General features: G+C 41.6%; 1 protein-coding gene across 3 annotated transcripts in view; it reads right to left on the bottom strand.

The window, feature by feature from the left end:
* Nucleotides 1–17267, bottom strand: part of PDE8A (phosphodiesterase 8A) — a 391617-nt gene that overhangs the window by 134892 nt on the left and 239458 nt on the right. For all 3 annotated transcript variants that reach the window (XM_088472833.1, XM_088472831.1, XM_088472832.1), the window contains exons 2-3: nucleotides 15205–15261; nucleotides 3424–3614 (exon numbers count right to left, since the gene is read on the bottom strand). In XM_088472833.1, coding sequence (XP_088328959.1) covers nucleotides 3424–3614; nucleotides 15205–15261 — 248 coding nt within the window. The remainder of the gene's footprint in view (nucleotides 1–3423; nucleotides 3615–15204; nucleotides 15262–17267) is intronic.

Here is a 17267-nt window from a genome sequence, read left to right as displayed (position 1 = left end):
TTCATTAGGCTCCGCCCCCTCGTGCCGTAATCCCGCGATTCGTGTGTCATGTGGGGGCAGGGCTTACTGTATTGGCTCCTCCCCAACTTCAGCCACGATAGCAGCAGGTGAAGTGGCTCCATCAGCTTCAACTAGTGGTGGGGGCCCTCTGTGTGTGGGGGCCCCGGGACGACCGCCCCTGTCGCCCCCCCTTAATCCGGCCCTGACTTACACCCACTTCAGGCACCGCTATTGATATGGCTTTGACAGGCCTATATACATCTCTGTGCTGATCTGCATCTGTTCACAAATATTTGAGCACATCATTACTGTACTCAGCCTACGTTACACTGCTTCTTCCCTTCCCCAAACCCAGCTGGTGCAAGTGACAGAATTGCGCAAGTCATGCATAAGATCATATGGCTGCGGTCTGTATCTGGGATCGTGCAGGACCATTTTGTGTATATTTTACACAATGCAAAGTGGTATAAGTCCATCTCTGTATTAGGCTCATAGCACTTATATTATATGTTATGCAATCTGTGTGAATGAGGACCTTCCGCTCTGGGGGGAGATAATCCAGCTCTGTTCTGCATTAGTACATAAGTGATCTATTCCTGGATATATGTAGGGGTATATGGATCAGGTTCCCTGTGTACAAATCTGGTTCCCCCAAAATATAAAAAAGTAATACTACAGAGAAAAGTAAATATAATAAATTATAAGAAAAGATTTAAGTGCACCTCACAAAATTAAAATGTTACACGCTGACACGATTAGAGAAGCAGGACATCGGAGACCAGGAGAAACCAAACGGAAGACGCCACGCACCAGGAGGTGTGCATAGAGGACGCGGAGGGTAAGTTGGTGCACCTGGGGGTCATGGGACGCCGCACTGCCAGAACACTGCTTACTGACCACGCGTATAGGACATCATTAGACACCATATTGACTGAGATACACACGATCCCCAGGAGGATATTCATGTGTAATATTCCATCATCCAAAGCACACAGAGATTTTCTAGTGTTTATTTTGCCTCACCATTTTTTTATTTTACTTTTCCAAAGTGCCATTGGTCCATATACAACAATCAAAGCACACTGATTGAGGCATGTTCGTGTCCCAAGTCCATTTCTGAGATATTAATTTATTTTATTACAAATTCATCCATTTGCATAATGGATGATGTATGTATTTTCTATTGATTACATGTTACAATAGATTCCCTAAGGAGCACTGTGACTCCGGACGTATTAAATACATTTTAAGTACACTTTTCTTTTGTACCAGATCAGTTTTGTAAACATATATTGCTCATAAAGGTGGTCACTCATCAATATATATATATATATATATATAATATACCACGACAACACTATGGGCTCTATTTATTAACATTATTTTTACTAAAATAAAGTGAAAAGGGGTGTTTTCACACCCTTTTCACATTATTTTAGTTTCACCTGTAGTTATTACAGGGCAATTGGAGTAGAATTAGTAAAATTCTACTCCAACCCCCAGTATCACTTATTTTTAGTATAGCAGATCGCATTTCCCATAATTGTAATGGGAAATGTGATCCGACCAGAGTTACTAAAAATAAATTGTAAAAAACTACCGGGGGAAGCCCTGTGATAATAACGCCACCTGGATGTGGCGTTATCCAGGGTCTCCCCCAGTTACCGGCCTCCTGCCCTGCTCTAACGGGGAGAGCAGAGGCGGGAGCCGGTACCAGTAATCAGCTATGTGGTCTAAGCGATCGCGGGGGCGGGGCTTAGCGCCGGGGGGCGGGGCTTAGTGTCGGTGGGGGGGTAGAAGCGGTGGTCGGTCGGCGCATGCGCGGGCTCTTAGTCGCTGTATTTTTTCCGAAAATACCGCATATAGAGTGCGGATGGGATCCGCAGGGACAGAGCTTTATCGCAAGCTCTGTCCCTGCAAGGGATTTATAGTAAATCCCTGTGATATTGCCTGAATTCGCAATGCGAATTCACTCGGTAATATCACACTACAATCCGCATTCAATATGCGGATTGTAGTAAATAGAGCCCTATAACTCTAAAAAATTAAAAAGCTTTTGTTACCACATTATATTGTGTGAGAGTGGACGCCTCGCAAGCTAAGCTGCTCCTAAAGGACAAACAAACTACTGAATCCCTAAGAGCGCTGTTACACACATCCTCTAATAATTAAATAATTAAATAAAATTGAAATGTACTAACAACACTCCCCCCACCGCCCTCTCAAAAATAAAAAAAATTAAATTGGAGCTAGAAGTAAACTAGGTGCTCATTATTCAAGAGAAACATGTTTGGGAAAAATACTGTAATTTTGCACATACGCAGAGCTATACGCTGGAGATATGTTGATAGCATGTGCGTTTAGTTCACTAGTATGCAACATCATCAGTATGCCATGCACCTGCTCTATAGGTGACAAATATTCACCTCCTAACAGGTGTATGTCTATACGTGCCAATGGTGTATGTCTATACATGTTCAGCCTCTTTGGTAATACGGGTTAATGCATCCTCATTGCGTACAACTAAGCATAGCCGCATTTGCGTGCGCTCCTTTTTTGGGCATGTGCAGTGTGGAGTCACACAAGGCATGCTATGCAAATGGATGTGCGTTCAACTGTGCATCAACCCTAATGTTTTTAGCAGTGACGTGCGGTGATGTAAATGGCTGGGGTGGCACTTGCTAGTATCAGAGCCAGATTTACACATACATATATGAACCCGAGGATTCATGTGGGCATTATACAAAGGTGCAGCAGTATTTAGAGCTGGAAATTTGGTGAGTTTTGTTCAGGGATGTGCGGAAAACGTAGACAGGGGAGGCAGTGCCTCATCGCCATACACTTTTTACTCCAGAGTTTTGACTATAAAAATGATTATAATAATACAAAGAAGATATTTATAATATTTTCTTCATATTTTTCTTATAATTGTAATAGTAAAAACTGTGTAGTATACCTAAGTATGACAGGAAAGGCTCTGCCTCGCCTCACCGCACATCACTGGTTTTTAGACACGCCTACTCACCTGCAGAGTGTCCATTTTTTTCAATTGTCCATTTTTTTTTTCAATTGTTGACACGGCTGTTCATAAGCGGATATTGACACAGTAGATAATATGTAGTTATGTGGGATCAGTGATCCCTGCGCTTCCAATACAAATGACCAGTTTCTGTTCTATTAGGAACACACTTTATAGCCACATACTGTCATCTTTTAACATCTTTAGCCCTTTGTTTCAATTGTTAAAATAAATATTTTATAAATATCATAAATGTAGATGCAGTACTTGAAGATATGTATTAATTATTCACTAATCCCACATCCCCATAATGAAAGCTAATCTAAATATTCAGCAATAAATAAATGACAGTAATATTAGCGACTTTCAGAATATGTAAAGAGATCTAATTAAGTTTTGCTTACCTGCATAGAGCTTCTGCATCAAAACATCGTGTTTGCCTATGATCGATAATGATAATTTCATGATGTTTATCTAAAAAGCTTTCCAAAGCAGATTCTGGTGTCTTGGCAATGTTAGACTTAAAGCCTGCTTTCTCACACGCACAACAGAATCCATTACTCTGGCTATCTTCTTTGGCAAATACTAAAAGTACCTAATTAACAGAAATGAGAGAAAGAAAGAAAAGAGGATGACTTTAAAATGTTTCAATTGCATTTATCTGAAATAATATTTTCAGCTTGTAAATAATTTATCACAAAGCCACAAAGCAGTAAGCATGCTGTTTTATCTTGTTTTGACGTAAAACCACGGAAAGTGACTTTCCAAGATCACTGTGTGTTAAAAACATAGCTAAATTATATGCAGCGGGCATATATAGCTAAATTATAAGCAGCGGGCATATATAGCTAAATTATAAGCAGCGGGCATATATAGCTAAATTATCAGCAGCAGGCATATATAGCTAAATAATAAGCAGCGGGCATTTATAGCTAAATTATAAGCAGCGGGCATATATAGCTAAATTATCAGCAGCAGGCATATATAGCTAAATTATAATCAGCGGGCATTTATAGCTAAATTATAAGCAGCGGGCATATATAGCTAAATTATAATCAGCGGGCATTTATAGCTAAATTATAAGCAGCGGGCATATATAGCTAAATTATAAGCAGCGGGCATATATAGCTAAATTATAAGCAGCGGGCATATATAGCTAAATTATCAGCAGCAGGCATATATAGCTAAATAATAAGCAGCGGGCATTTATAGCTAAATTATAAGCAGCGGGCATATATAGCTAAATTATCAGCAGCAGGCATATATAGCTAAATTATAATCAGCGGGCATTTATAGCTAAATTATAAGCAGCGGGCATATATAGCTAAATTATAATCAGCGGGCATATATAGCTAAATTATAAGCAGCGGGCATATATAGCTAAATTATAAGCAGCGGGCATATATAGCTAAATTATAAGCAGCGGGCATATATAGCTAAATTATCAGCAGCAGGCATATATAGCTAAATAATAAGCAGCGGGCATTTATAGCTAAATTATAAGCAGCGGGCATATATAGCTAAATTATCAGCAGCAGGCATATATAGCTAAATTATAATCAGCGGGCATTTATAGCTAAATTATAAGCAGCGGGCATATATAGCTAAATTATAATCAGCGGGCATTTATAGCTAAATTATAAGCAGCGGGCATATATTTGTGTAATCTTCCTCCTTTCCTTCATACAGGGCCATAACTAGGGCCCTGGTGGCTGCACCGTCACTGCTCCATGGTACCTGCATGTGGCTTACAGGGTGCTTGGAACAACGCCACTGCCACCCTATTACAGCGCTGCCGTCATACTATGGTATAGCATAACACTGGCATTAGTAGCAAACAGCCAGTACAAGATAATTAAATGTTACAAAAACAAAAGCTAAGCATTTCTAAAATGACATGCATGATATATCACTTTAGATCTAATAACATATTAAAATATGTTAATCCACGGTGATAAGTCCACTGTAAACTGATTATTTTATACTGTAGACAGAGGGTCATCTGCTTAATATAAATAATCCTACCTAATGTATGTTGTGTTTATTCAACTATTGGTAATGCTGAACTAACCACTCCACTGTAAAGGTGGGTATCCACTACCCGATTACACAGAGCGATTGAACGATAATGACATCGTTATCGTTCAATCGCTTGTTAATCGGGCAGCAAAATGTCGGCAATGACCAGCGATGTGCGTTCACGCTGGTCGTTGCCGGCATCTCTCATCGCTCGAACATGCTGGTCAACCTGACAATATCATCAGGTTGACCATGTTCATGGATGAGGGAGGGTGCTTACACCAGGCTTGCCTACCCTCCCGATTTTCGGGTGCCGCTCCCGGCCCCCCGGGAAGGCAGGCAAGCCTCGCGCAAGCCGCCATCCCTCCCTACCCCCCTGCAGAGTTACTAGGGAAACCCCCGCAGCGGGGAGGCCGGGTGACGCGATTCGTGCCGAATCGCGTCATCGTGGCCCCGCCCCCCGCTTTACAATGCCGTTTACTCCGGCATTGTGATGAGGGGGCGGAGCCGCGATGACGAAATCTCACGGCCACACCCTGGCCCGCACAGGCCACGCCCCCGCAACGGCGTTATAGTGCGGCCACGCCCCCGCTGTAAGCTGACATTCAGCCCCCTCCCGGAAGGAGGGAGCTGACTGTCGGCAAGTATGGCCTACACTGAACGATATATCTTTCAGTGTGGGCACTGTGCAGTGTAGTGAACGACTGAACGATAACGATATCGTTATCATTCAGTCTTTTCACTGTCGGGTTGTGGATACTTTTAAGAATATATAAAAAAAAAGATTTTTCATAAATCTTTTATATGGAAAACAAAAAGGTGAGAACAAGCGCCTATATAGTGTAGTATTATGTGAAATATGCAGCACACTCTATTTAAAAATTGGCATGCGTACCGTAATGACCCAGAACAATAGGCATTAATAAATGAGTCCTTATTCGGGCTTCACCAAGGTAGTCCTCTTATACACCCAAAACGTAGCTTGTTAAATACTCCAAATATAGGATTTAAGGAGAGAGAAAACACTTCTCATAGTGTAGTACGTTTAAAAGAGGTTTTAATCCAACATACACACAACACACATAAAAATGAAGAATTACATTAATAAAGATTCAAACAGGCTTATCTGATAGTAGCTGGTTTCAAAGTTTAGGGATACACCCACAGTCCTCAACGCGTTTCGTCCTTAGTGCAAGTATAGCTGGACTTCTTCAGGAGGATTCACACAGTAGTCTTAAATGCTGTCTTATATACCTTTAGATACAATTACTAGTGTATAATACAGGTGTTTCCGGTATTTCCGGTGTTTGCCGCCATTTTGTAGAGTATCGCGCATGCGCGGGATTGATTCCACACTCGCGAGTTTCCAGGAGATGTAGAACTTCATGCGTGAGTCGCGGCGACATCTTATGTTTACCTGCGCATGCGCGGGACAAACTGACACCTCGTGGGTCTCTAAGAAGAATAAGACATCACGCATGACTCGCGGCGCCATCTTGTGTTTCCCGCACATGTGCGGTAAACACTTCGCCGGAGACATGCTGTTGTGATGCAGTATAAAGGGTTGTTATGAGCGGTGCTGTTATTGGCTAAATTACTTATAACAAGTTTTGTCCTCGAGTTAAGGCTAGTTTTTTATATATGTTAGGCTGGAATACTTATCACTTACTCTAAATAGCGTTGATGCTAATACATTGCTATTCAAAAAATGTCCCACCTACAGTGGCCATTTTGTTGAAGTACCTTTTAGGACTATAACAGCAACTGCCCTAAGGTACAGTATTTGGCATGGTTTAAAAAACATATTGGCTCAAACATAATAGCAATAATAAATATATAGCAGCATATTTTTAAAAACACTAGCAGCAAAATAGAATGAAATTAAAATTAAAATAGACTAAAATGAGGATGTATGTAAAGGAGGATACATTAAAGGTGCAAAACAGATCAGTGCATTAACATTAAGACACATATATATGCGAACATCATAAAAGTATCAAAAAGGATCTAATTTTAAGTAGTGATAACTGTGGAATCAAGAGTCGTAACTACATAAAGCCGGTTGACACCAATAGTTATGTACATTTCAAAAGTGGACACAAAAATAGTTGGAAAACAAATATACCATTCTCCCAATTCTGTCGTCTACAAAGAAACTGCACATGCATGGAGACTTTTAAAGAACAAGTGGGTATCTATTCCAACAGGTTTCGGGAAAGAGAATACCCAGAAGAGATCGTATGCCAAGCCACAGAAAGAGCGACCAGCACCAAACGGGAAGATCTTTTGGTCTACAGACCTAGGACTACACCTAGGACTACAACCAAAAACAACCCAATTTTTGTCACTCAAAATGACAGCAAAGAAAAAGAGATACGAAGAATATTCAATATGCATTGGAATATACTAAAGACTGATCAAATTCTTGGCAAAGCACTCCCGGACAAACCACTACTGGCTTTTAGGAAAGCAAATAATCTAAAAAACTCTCTTGCTCCCAGCAATCTAAAAACTATAGAAACCAAAACCTCACAATGGATTAGGCAAACAAAAGTTTTTTTAAATGCAATAATTGTAATATCTGTAAGTTTGTGAATATTAATAACAGCCACTTCTCCAATCATGATAATACATCTTCTTTTAAAATTAAGAGTCTGATGAATTGCATGAGCAATTGGGTCATATATATAATTGAATGTCCATGTCATTTGAAATATGTAGGCAAGACAAAAAAAAAAGTGAAGCTGAGAATCCAAGAACATATACGAGGAATAAAAAACAGGGTTGACAACCACTCCGTCCCTAAACATTTTTGCAAATATCATAATGCAGACCCCGCTGGTTTGAAGTATAAAGCAATAGAATGTGTCTCACTGGGGGATAGGGGCGGAGATAGGGAAAAGAAACTGTCACAACGTGAAATGTATTGGATCTACACTCTAAACACAATGGCCCCATTTGGTCTGAATGAAACATATGAGATCGCACCATTTTTATAATCCTGTTTATATTATCATTATTTATTATTTTTTATTCTGTACATTTTTGAAATTTAGTGATATTTATAATCCTACTTTTATGATGTTCGCATATATATGTGTCTTAATGTTAATGCACTGATCTGTTTTGCACCTTTAATGTATCCTCCTTTACATACATCCTCATTTTAGTCTATTTTAATTTTAATTTCATTCTATTTTGCTGCTAGTGTTTTTAAAAATATGCTGCTATATATTTATTATTGCTATTATGTTTGAGTCAATATGTTTTTTAAACCATGCCAAATAGTGTACCTTAGGGTAGTTGCTGTTATAGTCCTAAAAGGTACTTCAACAAAATGGCCACTGTAGGTGGGACATTTTTTGAATAGCAATGTATTAGCATCAACGCTATTTAGAGTAAGTGATAAGTATTCCAGCCTAACATATATAAAAAACTAGCCTTAACTCGAGGACAAAACTTGTTATAAGTAATTTAGCCAATAACAGCACCGCTCATAACAACCCTTTATACTGCATCACAACAGCATGTCTACGGCGAAGTGTTTACCGCACATGTGCGGGAAACACAAGATGGCGCCGCGAGTCATGCGTGATGTCTTATTCTTCTTAGAGACCCACGAGGTGTCAGTTTGTCCCGCGCATGCGCAGGTAAACATAAGATGTCGCCGCGACTCACGCATGAAGTTCTACATCTCCTGGAAACTCGCGAGTGTGGAATCAATCCCGCGCATGCGCGATACTCTACAAAATGGCGGCAAACACCGGAAATACCGGAAACACCTGTATTATACACTAGTAATTGTATCTAAAGGTATATAAGACAGCATTTAAGACTACTGTGTGAATACTCCTGAAGATGTCCAGCTATACTTGCACTAAGGACGAAACGCGTTGAGGACTGTGGGTGTATCCCTAAACTTTGAAACCAGCTACTATCAGATAAGCCTGTTTGAATCTTTATTAATGTAATTCTTCATTTTTATGTGTGTTGTGTGTATTTTGGATTAAAACCTCTTTTAAATGTACTACACTATGAGAAGTGTTTTCTCTCTCCTTAAATCCTATATTTGGAGTATTTAACAAGCTACGTTTTGGGTGTATAAGAGGACTACCTTGGTGAAGCCCGAATAAGGACTCATATATTAATGCCTGTTGTTCTGGGTCATTACGGTATGCATGCCAATTTTTAAATAGAGTGTGCTGCATATTTCACATAATACTACACTATATAGGCGCTTGTTCTCACCTTTTTATTTTCCATAAACCTTCCGGGATCACACAACAATTGATTCTTCTGGAGAACATACAGCTGCCACCGCAAAAACGGGACTATAGTGGACTATAATATCCGTCTCTATATAGAGTAACTGCATATACACAGAAACATACGGGATTAAGCGCTGTTTCAGTACCTCACTGTATTATATATATATATATAGATATAGATATATATTTTATTATGAGCTTAATGCCCTTTCTCTTCTTCTGCCCATACCACACATTGGAGAATTCCCATCTCCTATCGACTCTCCCCTAAGGATGACACCACTTCTGACATATTTCTATCAATTACCTGGATGTACTTGAAAACTATCGCCAGTACTTAAAATGGCCGCAATACCACTTCCGGGAACTACTATTCACAGGACAGTCGGGGAAACTATTGAGATGCAACATGTACAGCAAACCGGAAATGAAGCCCTCAACGTCTTCCGGGCGCAGCGAAATTTGACATTGCCGTTATTTCAGTAGGAGACAGTGGTAGGACTATTACATCGAGGGATAGCCCGGTGATCAGTTTGACATTTATGCCGGAGTTCTAATTTAAAGAACCAATCTCAGGAAACTATTATGAATTATTTACATCTCAGTTCAGGGAATGCCCCACTTCTGGCACCACACAGGAAGTACTCACCACTTCCCCTATTTAAGGCCATGCATCCCACACACCAGCCATGCCTTGATAAAGACCGGTTGGTCGAAAAGTATCGGTGGCAGGTGTGTGAAACACTACAGAACACCCTAGGACTTTTATATGTTTTGGGACCCTCTGTGTGCAACCCCCTAGAAATATCCGGAATTTTTTGGGAACCGGTGACCTAGGGGTCCCACTGCACACTACCTGGGTATATTCATATGTATTTATTTATGCTCCTTTCCCTTATATAAGGATTATTGTGATTTTACCGATCTTATATAGATCCTGATTGACAACACTATTTCATTCATTTTTAACCATCAAGCTAAATACAAAAGAAGCTTTGTTTGGATATATGTGAAAAGTACTTTTTTAATGTTGCATATGAAGAATAAATGTGGTTATAGTTTTACAATTACTTTTTTCCTGTTTGCTGATCTGAACGCTAGCAGCACTTGCCTAATACCTGGGGCCGTTTCTAGGGGCGGGCGACCCGTGCAGTCACATGGGGCGCGCCGCCTTCATCCCCTGCTGCAGAAACAGCCTGTGAACTGCAAAACGATGTTATACAGGTCATCTGAGTTGGTGGTGATTGGGTGTTAGGAGCCAGCTCTGCAGGTGCTGTGGGAGCTTGTGCTGATATGGAGTTCGCTATTGCTTTGAATGGGATGCTTTTGTACCAATGTAAATGTAAATAACTCATTACATATGTGAAACATGCAGCCAGTGTAACATTAAAGTAAATGGGGAACACTACTCCCCAAATATACATGTAGTAAGCAGGGGCGGATTGGGAACTTAAAAGTGGCCCTGGAAAAAATTCTGAGAGTGGCCTCATGCAAATTTAAACTGTAGGCGCCTCAAAACAATCATAAGTTGTGCTAGCAAACAGCCAACTTACAGCTATACAATACAGAGAGCATCTTTGTGCCTGCCATCCACACAAACAGCATCCCAGTCAAGGGCGTAGCTATAGTAGGTGCAGAGAGTGCGGCTGCAACAGGCGCCCTCTCCCTGCACTGAGTAATACACCATCTCCTGAGCCCCAGCTTTTCTATTCTCACCAGAGTGCTGCTGCAGGGTATCTGGACCCAGAGCTGATCCAAGCTACAGCCATCTCTAGCTGCTGCCTGCATGCATTGTGATATCACAATGCAGGTCACAGCCCTATATAAAGGATGCCTAGCTGCTGGCAGCCATTTTGTGGTGACATTTTGTCCAATATTGATACTCTCTGAGTAGTTCATGTTTTATGTAGGCGACTTTGGATAACGACTACTGATATGAACTTTGGATTATATCTCCCAATAAGGTCCTGAACAGCAACATTTTTAGTAAAAGAATCTGAATAGCATCTTAATGTAAGGACTTTATAACAAATTTTGGCCTGTCATTCTTACCCCTCCCTCCATTTTACCTGCGGTTTTTAAGTTAGAAACAATGGTTAAAGCAAATTATAAATCTGATATGACATTGCACGGCTTAGGATGGATACACACTTGTCCAAGTGGAGGATTCAACTCCAGACCAGACTGTTAACACAATCCTACTGGAGACCTGGACGCAGATTCAACACCCAGTATATGCCTACACACCTGTCCAACTTTGCAGCAAATCTCAGACAGTAGGTACAGAGAATGAGGCTGCTATGGGGCCCAGGCGACCTATGAGTGTTGCTGTCGGGCATCTGCTGTCACTGGCCCAGTTGTCTCTGCCTCCATCTCTCTTCGGTAACTGATTTATTAGTGAATCATAGCCTTTTTATATACCATATTGTTTCAGAAACATTTAGGATTAGGGAAACAATATCATTTTATTTTAAATATATTTTTTGTTTATAATGCTTACTATATGCTAATTACAATTTTTTTAATCCTGCATGCCAGCTAAGTAGGTAGGTATTAGATCATTTACAATCAAAATGGATAAACAGCAAAATAATTTGCCCGAGGTGGGGGGAAATTTTGCTATTGGGCCCCCATAGGTCTTGCTTGCGATCCCAGTAAACATCATACAGTACAAAGAGCATCTCAATCACCACCACCAGCTTGGTTACTACCATAAAGTACATAGATCATTCCAGGGACTGCCACACATTAAATTGAGCATCCGAGTGACAATACAGCACAAACAGCTACCACCATACAGCAAAGGCCATATCCCATCATCACTATACAGCATGCCAGTGACTGCCATATGGTACAGACAGCATTCCATTGAATGCCATACACTACATTGAGCATCAAGGTGATGCCGTACAGAACATCATAATGTACATAGCACCCCAGACTTGTAGCTTGATCACTTCTGGGTGACAAACTTATGAAACAGCACTCTGGCCATAGCCCATGTCCAACAGACTGTGTGGAGACCAGCATGGGGGATCACTATACTTAAGTGACCCTTGTTCCCCAATTACTGTTGCATGTTGAACAAAAGAAATTACATACATCTACCAGTGAAACCTACAACCAATCCACCCTGCTGTTTAGGTGTGCATCGTTATTCTAGTCTACATCAGTATTTTAAGTTATTGTTTCCTATAGTTTAGTAAAATTAGCCAGTATTTTGGTTTAAGTTATTATATAGAGGTATGTTTTCTCATAACTTGCCTTTAGTTAAAGTTAGTATTCTGCAGACTAGAGTACGAGAAAGCCAAATTATGTATCCCTGAGTTGGTTTAATCACAATTGTATTTTGATAGCTGGCAATCTAAATAATGTGTGTTTCTGTTATTTGGATAAAGGGATCTTCATATGTGCACTATATGTTTGGGTGATTATGTAATATTTCCATTACCACATTTATGAGAGAGGAGGAGTCATTTAAATGTTGATGTCTTGTTGGCTGGGACCCACTCTGTTAATCCCCAGAGGTGAATCCTCAAGCTCATTGGTAACCGAGTAGACAGGACTTTCCTCTCTGTGAGGGAGTTTCCCAGCTGCTGGACTTGGGACGTTTGTTCTCCTCCTGTCAGCAGGGCCAGATTAACAATGGAGCCGATGGAGCTAAGCCCTCCACATAAAAATAGGCAAAATCATCATGGCAGCATGATTACCAGCTGCATCAAATATTCCGCCATAAATATTAACTATTAAAATGGTACTTCTATTTTTTTCACAAAGTTCTGCAACTTTACTCTGTTTATGTATTTAGGGAGACAGTGGGGCTGAGAGTGTAGGGGGTGGCCACACCCACACAGCAATGGCCACACCCACAACACTGGCCACACCCACACAGCACTTGTCATACCCACACAGCACCGGTCACACCCACACAGCACTGGTCACAGACTTTCCCCTTCTAAATATAGGCCATTGAACATTTACAGCCCCAGGCCCATGTAGCCGTTAATGCAACTCTGCTTGTCAGCCATGGTTAGGAGAAGCAAGGCTGCTTATTCTTCAAAGAGTGCAGGACAAGTGAAGGAATTTCAGCTGGGGGGCAGAGACATTTACACAGTACACAATAAGTGCAGACTGTGTTATGCAACCTTTTTGAATGGCTGCACATAGGGAAGTCCACTGGGCAGCATAAAAATATGATTTACAGTATATAAAAAATAAAAACACAAAGCAGAACACTGGGAATTACTGGAGAAGCTATGGCCAATCCACCTTGTCCTCAGCAGTGAGTGTAAAGGGCCTAACCCCAGTGTAGTTACCCCCTCAGCAGTGAGTGTACAGGGGCCTAACCCTAGTGTAGTTACCACTCAGCAGTGAGTGTACAAGGGCCTAACCCCAGTGTAGTTACCCCTTCAGCAGTGAGTGTACAGGGGCCTAACCCTAGTGTAGTTACCACTCAGCAGTGAGTGTTGCGGGGCTGGCCCCAGTGTAGGTGCCCTCTCAGCAGTGAGTGCTAATAGCTGCCCCAATATAAGTGTCCCCTCAGCAGTGAGTGCTAATGGCTGCCCCCAATATAGGTGTCCCCTCAGCAGTGAGTGCCCAGAGTGCTAACCGCAGTGTAGGTACCCTCTCAGCAGTTAGTCCAGTGTGCTGGCCCCAGTGTAGGTACCACCTTTACCAGTGAATACCTATGGGGCTGTCCCCAGCTACACTAACAACAAGAGTCACAACTTGTTCACACATGTTTGCAGACACTACATGAGTTGGATTACCAGGAGTAGAGGGTACCCAGCTCCAGAGCCTCAAAGTTTGACCAAGTCCTGTAAGGGCACAGAGGGGAACACATAAAGCGCCAGCCTATACCTTCCCATACTTCCAGTCTGCCTGGCTATATACCCTGGCGTACTTCCAGGGGCCTGTAATACAATGCAATGAAAGATGCTTCAGCCCTCACAGACAACCAGATGGGTAAACTCCCAGCAGCGCCCCAGGTGCATGCACACTCTGGACTTCACCCAGCGGTAGGCATTGCTTTGTGTCCACTGCTGGCTAACTCTTGCCCGGTGATGAAAAAGAAGATGATCTCCGGGGGTCTGCAGGCAGGGGAGCGGAAGTTACGGATGACCTCTGCCGCAGCGACCAGAGGGGCAGCAGCCGCCAATCCCAGCATCCACCTGAATAGATTGACAGGCAGTCAGTGTATATGTGTGACACCGATTTTGAGATGCTGCCTGTGCTGCTCACCTCACATCTCTACTTTCCAGCACCTGATACCACTAGCGGGTAACCAAGGGAGGGTGAGTAGTGGATCAGGAAGGAGTGGACTGATCTGCAAAGCACAGCCATAGATGGCTTGTCCCTGGGGAGGGGTCAACCACCATGAACAAATCATGTCAGTTTCTGCCATTAATATGCCAAGGCTGACTCTCATTGGGTAGGTTGGGTCACATATTTAAAAAAACAAAACAAAAAACAAAAATAAGTTGTTTACAGTGGCCCCAAAACTGTCCGGCCCACCGGGAAAACTCCCTGTGGGCCGGACAGTTCTATTCTGGGCAATCCGCCCCTGGTAGTAAGTACACTGCTGCAGCTACGTTTGCAGAGCAAAGCAAAAATAAGCTATCATTCTGTGCATAGATTTTAGAAATGAGATTAAGGTGTGGGCAGGAGTCATCTCGTCATATTCACTCCACAAAAACACTTGAAGTTTGCACCAGCTCTAAAGTTGCGGAGATCAGCTCCCATCCCATAATTTTACCTGGAAGCATTTTCATTTTTTATGAACCTCAGGCTTCAAAGCCAGACATGTCCCTTGTACACTTTCCAATGCTTGTCTTGTCATCATAAATGGCGATAAGACGTACAGTAAACAAAACTACTACTAAAGTCACATCATTGTACCTGAAGTTGATCTTGGTGGAGTCTCATTGGACCAAACTGCACTTCTGTTACAGCTGCCTATGAGAAAACAAACAATATTACATTTTATATTATAAATCCATTTAAACCAGTAATATCACATACAATATAACAAAAAACAGGCAGAGGCAAACAGTTCTGTTCATGTGCAAGCCAAATAGATATTTTCATGAGATAATAAGCAGGCGCCAAGCCAAATAGATATTGAGCAGGCACTGCAACTTGCAGCTTAGAACCTACTGTGACCATTTTCTGCATCTGCACTTGGGGCCTGATTCAGAGCCGGACGCAATTAGCGCTCGCTCGTCCAGAAAATAGGGGTGGCTATTCAAATGAGCCGTTCGCTCTTTGCGGTCTGTTCACGCCTCTAGGTCTGAATGAGCGAACAAAACCTGCGGTAGTTTTTTGGAAAAATACGCCCCCTGGCCGCTCGCATCCTACGTCATGTCCGCTATTTATTAGATTAATCGAGTACATTGACCAGCGTATGAACTGCTCGCTATTCTTGTGGTTGGTTTTTGCTACCACAATCATGCGAGCAGTTCTGACTATAAAATAACCCAGTGACGTGGTCAATGACGCTGCTGTTTTAATTATGCACACCCATAAAACGCACGTTTTGACCTTTAAGCACGCTTGCGTTCGGATCTCCACTCCCCGTTTTCAAGCACCTTCCCCTATTACCACCCACATACGCCTCTTTCTGTCACTCAAATTATCAGGCATTTGCTATTTTGCGAGCACATGAATTTCGACCGCACTGACTGGTTCACGCATGTGTATAACGATCCGTACGCATGCGCAGTTGGGCAAACATCGCTCGGAGCGAACAAGCGGCCGCTTACGAGCGGCTCTGAATCAGGCCCCTGGTCTCTTTTTAGCCCTATATCCATCTTAACATGTTTATATTATCTCATTTAGGGGTAGTTTTAATAACTGTTAATTAATTTCCTAATGAAATGGCATACATTTATCTCATTAGATTATATCATAATGTCAAAGCTGGATAATTGGCTGAGACAAGATCAGTTTAAAATTGAAGCGTGCACGATGCCATCTTGCGAATGGCAGCTAGACTCCATTTTAGAAACAAGAATCTGCAAGACGCCATTTTGCGACCAGCGTCACTTTAAGTTACAACTCACGAGCTAAGAACAGATGGCAATGTTTTTGATAATCTACCAAGGGCAACTAGAAGAACAGCCTCATGCGAAAAAGTAAATAGAATAGACAATGCACCAGAAACTGTGAGTGTTTTACATACAAATTGGGAATCCCTGAATGCAGACAAGTATAGTTGTGGCAATTGTAATATAATCCAGGCATTGATCTACACAATTGAATGTGTCTGAATCCTAAACAGGTTTAAGTTTCACACCCAGACAGAATGGCCCTAGCTTCACAGCTGGAGGTAACACATTTGCATTGCAGTCTGAAACTGTGAGTGAGGAATGATATGTGTGTGTGTATGTATGTATATGTATATATATATATATAAATATGTTAAGTCCATCATGGATGGAATCTCATGCATAAACACCGCACATTACGCACAATTGAGCTGCTAACATGACGCGCAGTAGCGAATGCACAATTATTAGCATCATGCGATTGCATCTTTCATCATTTCACATACACACATTATGCTTAAGATCCTGTATGAAAACACCGTTTAGTAGCTAAATGCGCACGCATCTGTCCCCAGTTAACTAACGTCTACATATCAAACCCTGCACACTCACACATTACATATTCACTTACAAGGTTCCATTAGCGTTAAGGTATAAGATTTAAGTTTGTTCAGTTAATATAAACACTGTGAAATAAAGATATTTGGTAACTAAGGTTTTATACATGCTAAACAAGCCGTGTTTGGTTTCGTACTGATGCGTACTCTTTCCACAGTATTCTGGTGTAATCGTTAGTGAGATCGCATCATGCATTCTCGAGTTTTGGACCGCAGAGACTTCAAGCAACAAAATGTATTAACTGTTAGGATGTTACAGGGGGCGGGAAGGGAGAGACCCTCAGTTGTTAGAGGCTGG

Source organism: Taudactylus pleione, unplaced genomic scaffold (assembly GCF_031769625.1).
Source record: "Taudactylus pleione unplaced genomic scaffold, aTauple2 ptg000129l, whole genome shotgun sequence".
Taxonomy (NCBI): Eukaryota; Metazoa; Chordata; class Amphibia; order Anura; family Myobatrachidae; genus Taudactylus; species Taudactylus pleione.
The sequence above is the reverse complement of the archived record's forward strand: the minus strand, read 5'-3'. Positions and strand labels throughout refer to the sequence as shown.